At 34.7% G+C, this 5,379-nt stretch overlaps 1 protein-coding gene across 2 annotated transcripts in view; it reads left to right on the top strand.

The window, feature by feature from the left end:
- LOC109834075 (chromatin remodeling protein EBS-like) overlaps positions 1-4,719 on the top strand; it is a 9,502-nt gene extending 4,783 nt beyond the window's left edge. Inside the window, exons 4-5 of one of the 2 annotated variants that reach the window (XM_020401973.1) lie at positions 3,083-3,218; positions 4,424-4,719. In XM_020401973.1, the coding sequence (XP_020257562.1) occupies positions 3,083-3,218; positions 4,424-4,468 (181 nt within the window). In that variant the 3' untranslated portion in view covers positions 4,469-4,719. Of the gene's footprint in view, positions 1-3,082; positions 3,219-3,956; positions 4,269-4,423 lie in introns of those variants that run through there. The other variant, XM_020401974.1, reaches the window with a different exon arrangement.

The raw sequence follows: 5,379 nt of genomic DNA, 5'->3' as shown, positions 1-5,379 counted from the left end.
GTATATAATATAATATCCTAAAATGTTATTTAACATAATGAAATCTAAACATACATAAATATAAAAAATATATTTATTTATGATCACTAATAAACCTTAGAAACTTTCTAAGGGAAAAGAGCCTATAAGATTGTGCTTAAAACATCATAGGATTGATAGTTTTGCTAAAAACATTAAAGAAATTTTCCATAACTATATTATTTTGTGACAAGCCATATAAAATGGATATATTGGCTAACATATCGGCTGATATACTTGGCCATGTTTGGGGATATATAGAGCAAAAGTGGTCAAAAAGTGGTAAAGTATATAAGACCATATCGTTTTGCGGCAAGCATCATAAAAGGATACATCAGTCGATGCATTTAAGAAGGCAATCTTAAGTCTTAGTTTGGTGTTTGATCATCTTATGACTAGATATTTGTTCAAAAGTCTAATAGTAGAGATCAAAGCAATAGAAGATTAATGATATGGTGGGAAGCTGGGAATCTTAGCCGTTGATAATTATTTTGTAACCAATGCACATATTTTAGGTTGTGCTTTTTTCTTTTTTTCCTTTTTTGTGTGGAAAGGGCACAATCAGTAGTATTAGTTTCTAATATTGGAAACTAATAAATTATAAAAAAAGGGAACTAGGTGCATGATGCTTCTACTATGTGCGAGTTCCAGGATGGGGTGGGACCATTTTGGGTATGTTTTATGTAGCCCCATCTTGCATTTTCGCAAGAGGCTATTTCCACAACTTGAACCCATGACCTCTATGTCACATCACATGGCGACAACTCTGACCTTACGACTCCCCTTCTTGGAAACTAATTAATTGTTTAGTCTAAATAAGCAGGTATTAGAAGAGAAATTTTGTTCATGCAATGAAGCGAGTAATGCAAGATTGATGGATCTAAGCATAATAAACTTACTTCATAAACTCATAAATGAAGAATAACAGTGCTAACATGCTATGTTACTTGGGTACTTCTAATCTAAAGCCGTATGACTACTTGACACGTACCTTTACCCGTATCCAAACTCCTTGGACACTCCTTGCATACGTGCATACATTTATTCGGACATGTACTCTATTACACAATACGTGTTTTAATTTAAAACACTTGTCATACACTTTTTGGACATATATCCTATACTTCATATCCAAATTATGATTTTGAAGGGTTGTTTGGATGTTTAAATAAAAAAACTAAGTGATTTTCCAATTTATAATCCATATAATAAAAGAAACACAAAGTTGTTATAGGAGTTTTAATTATCATCCTTGTTCTCATATAAATTATTAATTTCAATATATGTGTGTGTGTGTAAGTAGTTATATAGCCGTGTCCCCCTACGCTACCTTCTACAAATTTGCCGTATCTGATGCCCGCACTCGTACCCATGCAACATATCTATCATGATTCACATGCAAAAAATTGTATCTGGGTAATATGTTGGGTCAAACACGACTTGTTCCACATTGACCACTAACAGCGTAGGTAATATTATTTTCGTATGGTGTTAGATGTAAAAAGATGTCATGTTGGACATTCATGTGTAAAATGCCATGTGGGCCATCGGGTCAAACTCAGTGCTCTGATATTAACCAATAACTGCTGTGGGCAATATCTACTTGCAAGTTGTGGGATTGTATGAACCTTCCAAAAAAAGGGTATATTGGAACATGGAAACTGAAATTTATTATGGTACCCATCTCTTTATAAGTATTGTTTCTTTAAATTATTGTATAACATTGAATCTTGTAAACTCGATATAAATCTTTAAGAAGTAAGTGCTATTTTTTTTTCTTTTGTTTTTGGTTCACATGCAGACTAGGTGTTTGCATTCCCAAATTGTTAATGATAAGATTGAGATAGATAATAACAAAAAATACATATTGAAGATTGCAAAAGGGTATAAGATAAGAAAGAAGTGTGTGTGCATAAATATATACTAACGTATTCTATTAATATTCTGACATTACATAACATCACCTATTATTACATTAGAAAGTGTTTAAGTTATGGAGTATCATAACAGATGGGCCAAAGATTTTATGGCATTGTCATATGGTACCAAGTATAAGTCATCTACAGGCGATATCCAATTTTGTCGCAGAAGCTAGAAGGCACTAGGTTTGCTGCTAGGTCTACAACACTGTTTAGGTCCTTGTGTCTTCTCTTGCTTTGATTTGTTTCCTTCCGATATCAGTTACTCATCTTTCAGCCATCATGCTTCTCTAATTGACTAAAACACTATATCATATTTTGAATGTTTTTACATATTACCCCCCAAATCTTCCGTATTTGTAAACTTGCTGTTTATATAAATGTATTTTCCATTTTACTTCCTAAATTAGATTGGAGATCATTAGCTTATGTCTCTCTGCTGTTAAGAATCAAATCGTAGTGTTCTTTTTTCCTAGAAAGTTGATGAGAAATACTTTTTAAATGTGTAATTTACCCCTGTTTAATTAAATTCAAATATGCCACGACCTAATCCTATAAAAAAAGCTACGTGAATCCAATCATGTCTGCCTGTGTCTGAGGATCGAGATCTTGATATGGAGCAGCTTCAGACCCTGAGCTGGATCCAAATAGATATCGGGAAGGTATGATGGGAAGCTAGTCATTGATATGTTAGAAATTTAGCAGTAACTAGCATTAAAATTTTTGTTGGGATGTTCTCTGGTTTTCGTCTCAAGGAGGAAGAAGACAAGGGTGTAACAGTTTTACCCTTAGATTGTTTGAAACCTAACATCAACCTACTGGAGGCTTAGAATTGTAAATCCTCATATGATTGGGAGGATAATTGGGAACAAAGATTTGGGGGGCATGGAGGATCTCGGGTGTAAATATGTAAAGAAATCCGGTCTATTACCATTGGGATGCTTAGATAGGTGATGATTACATACTGATTAAATTTTTAATCAACCTGTTTGTTCTTTTCTTATATTATCATCCATCGTAAAGTATGATTTTATGTTTTTTTAGCTTTTATGTGTTTTAGCAGAAGTCGTAAAGTACACTTGGTTTGCTACAAATAGTAATAACTTCAGGAAGAAGAAAAATAAATGTTTCATTTTGTTACACAGGTACCATCCACCTTGCGTAGACATGACAGTTGAGGAAGCTAAGAAAGTTGAACATTTCTTCTGTCAAAGTTGTTCTTCTGCCAAAGAAAAGAAGAGAGATGGTTCTCAGGGTGGCTCTGAAGAATCAGAACTAAAGGTACACATGTTTTCTAAGTGGAATATTGTAAGCTTTTGTTTTATTCCTATATACATGCAGCTTTGCTGGTAAAATTTGTTCATATATGTGCACAGGTAGGTGATCGTCTGTAGTTTATCGTTTAAGATCTGATAGAACTGGATGCATTTGCCTGAAACTTTTCCGATTTAGATTTAAGCTTGATCTTGCGTGATCCGCAAACTACATCTTTAATAGAAGCAAATATAATTTGCATTGTATGATCAGGGAAGATATTCATGGCCAACTGTTGAAACAGGGCGGACGGCGGTTCCACAGACCTGGGCCTTGGTTAAATCTTGTCATATATTTGTTCACAAGCTCATCTAAGGAGCTGAGCTTGTGAGTCAGTCAAGCTAAAAATTGCCTACTCTCACTTGGAAATGATCATATGTTTTGATAATATAAGACAATGTTGAAAGTTGAAACTAACAAAAAAGAAAGTAGTGAAATGTTGGAAGATCTTATCAAATATTAATAGATGCTCGGTGTTGGATAATGGAGAAATTTATTTTTCCTTGCGTGCCTGCAATATTTCATCAGTTCTTTTAACTTCTACCAAGAGCTACTTACTTCTCTTTCATTTGCTCTCAACCATATGCTTACATTCCCTTCACCAGGACATATGTTTTAGCATAATTATTCACTATACAAGAACGAGTAATTGTATTAGCAATGTAAAAAGGAAGCTCAATGAAACCCAAATGTGGTTCTGTGCAGGTGGAATTGAAACGAAGGAAAAGATGACACTGTAAGTTATTGCTGGTTTTGTATAGACTTGTGAATGTAAATGAGTTTAAAGAGGTGCCTGTCGAGCTGTGTAAATAGCGTAAGGGTTTTGATTTCGCCTTTTTCTTTGTTTTGTTGTTGTTGTCGTCTTTTTTCACCTTTGTGTTAATATGCTTGGAGGTGGACGGGAACTATATAACGTAGGTATCAATGTACAGGGGATTTGAGAGAAATGAGTGCCTGGACTAGTTCAAAATCTGTATCAAGTGAGGAACAATAAAAAAAGTATGTGCTTCTGTATTACTCCATTAACTCTTCTATGCACAGTTTTAACCGGTGCAGCGGAGATACATGCGATGGAATTATGCTTAAGTTTTACCAAATATGGTGCTTAATAGATTACATTAATTATGCTAAAAGTTTAATAATGCTGTCTCTTGGTTTATGGTTTCATGCAGATGAGTGATACTTGGAGAATTCAAAGTTTTTTGAATTTATTGTAGACCGTACATTTTCCTTGTGTTTCAACAAGAGTCAGTGGCACAAAAAGAAGGGCTGGGAGAAGGTAAGGTTCATTGAGAAGGGGGAGAAAGGAGAAGATTTACTGCCCTTAAATGTCTTTACTATCGACTTGATGACTGATTGGTCCTTATATTTTAATAACTATGAAGTTGAGTTTGACAGGGTAAAAAATTCTGTTAAAAAAAAGAAGAAAAAGCTTTGATGGAAGGAAAACGATAGGGGCACACCCCCAACCACACCTCCAACCACCCTCCTCTCTTATTTGCTACAGTACACCAGGCTTCACATGAGATTTTAAAAATTTAAAATCTCATGTGGGGCCCGGTGCACTGTAACAAATGAGAGAGGGGGTGTGGTTGGAGGTGTGGTTGAAGGTGTGCCCCTAGTGCCACCCTTGATTGGAAAACTGTCGTCAGAGAGCATAATGCTTATTTGTACATCCATATAGATTTATGTATGATTATTATCTTCAAAATTGATGGCTGCTAATTTTCAAAGTGAAATAATGTGGCAAAATATTATTTCTAAAACCCAAATAGAATTTTCTGTTATCGCTGTGGATCATCGAGGGTTCTTGTTTTCTCTTTGTCCTATGTATTCCTTCTTCTTCTATGTATTTTCTCTGGACAAATTTTTAAAATCAACCTCTTTCCACATTTAATCCCAAAAAAGACTCATTTCAATAATATTTTTAAAAACCAATCTGGTTTTAGCATTGACGCTGAAACTAGGTTTGTTTTTGAAAAAAAACTTCGGAAATTTCACGGGAGTTGAACTCCCGTGAAGTTTAGCAGCTTTGTTAAACTTCACGGAAGTTCAACTCCTGTGAAGTTTCAGACTTTTTTTCACAAAAATCGACCTGGTTTCAGCGCTAACGTTGAAACCAGGTCGG

This window comes from Asparagus officinalis, chromosome 3 (assembly GCF_001876935.1).
Source record: "Asparagus officinalis chromosome 3, Aspof.V1, whole genome shotgun sequence".
Classification (NCBI taxonomy): Eukaryota; Viridiplantae; Streptophyta; class Magnoliopsida; order Asparagales; family Asparagaceae; genus Asparagus; species Asparagus officinalis.
Note: the sequence above shows the minus strand (reverse complement) of the source record. Positions and strands in the feature narration are given on the sequence as shown.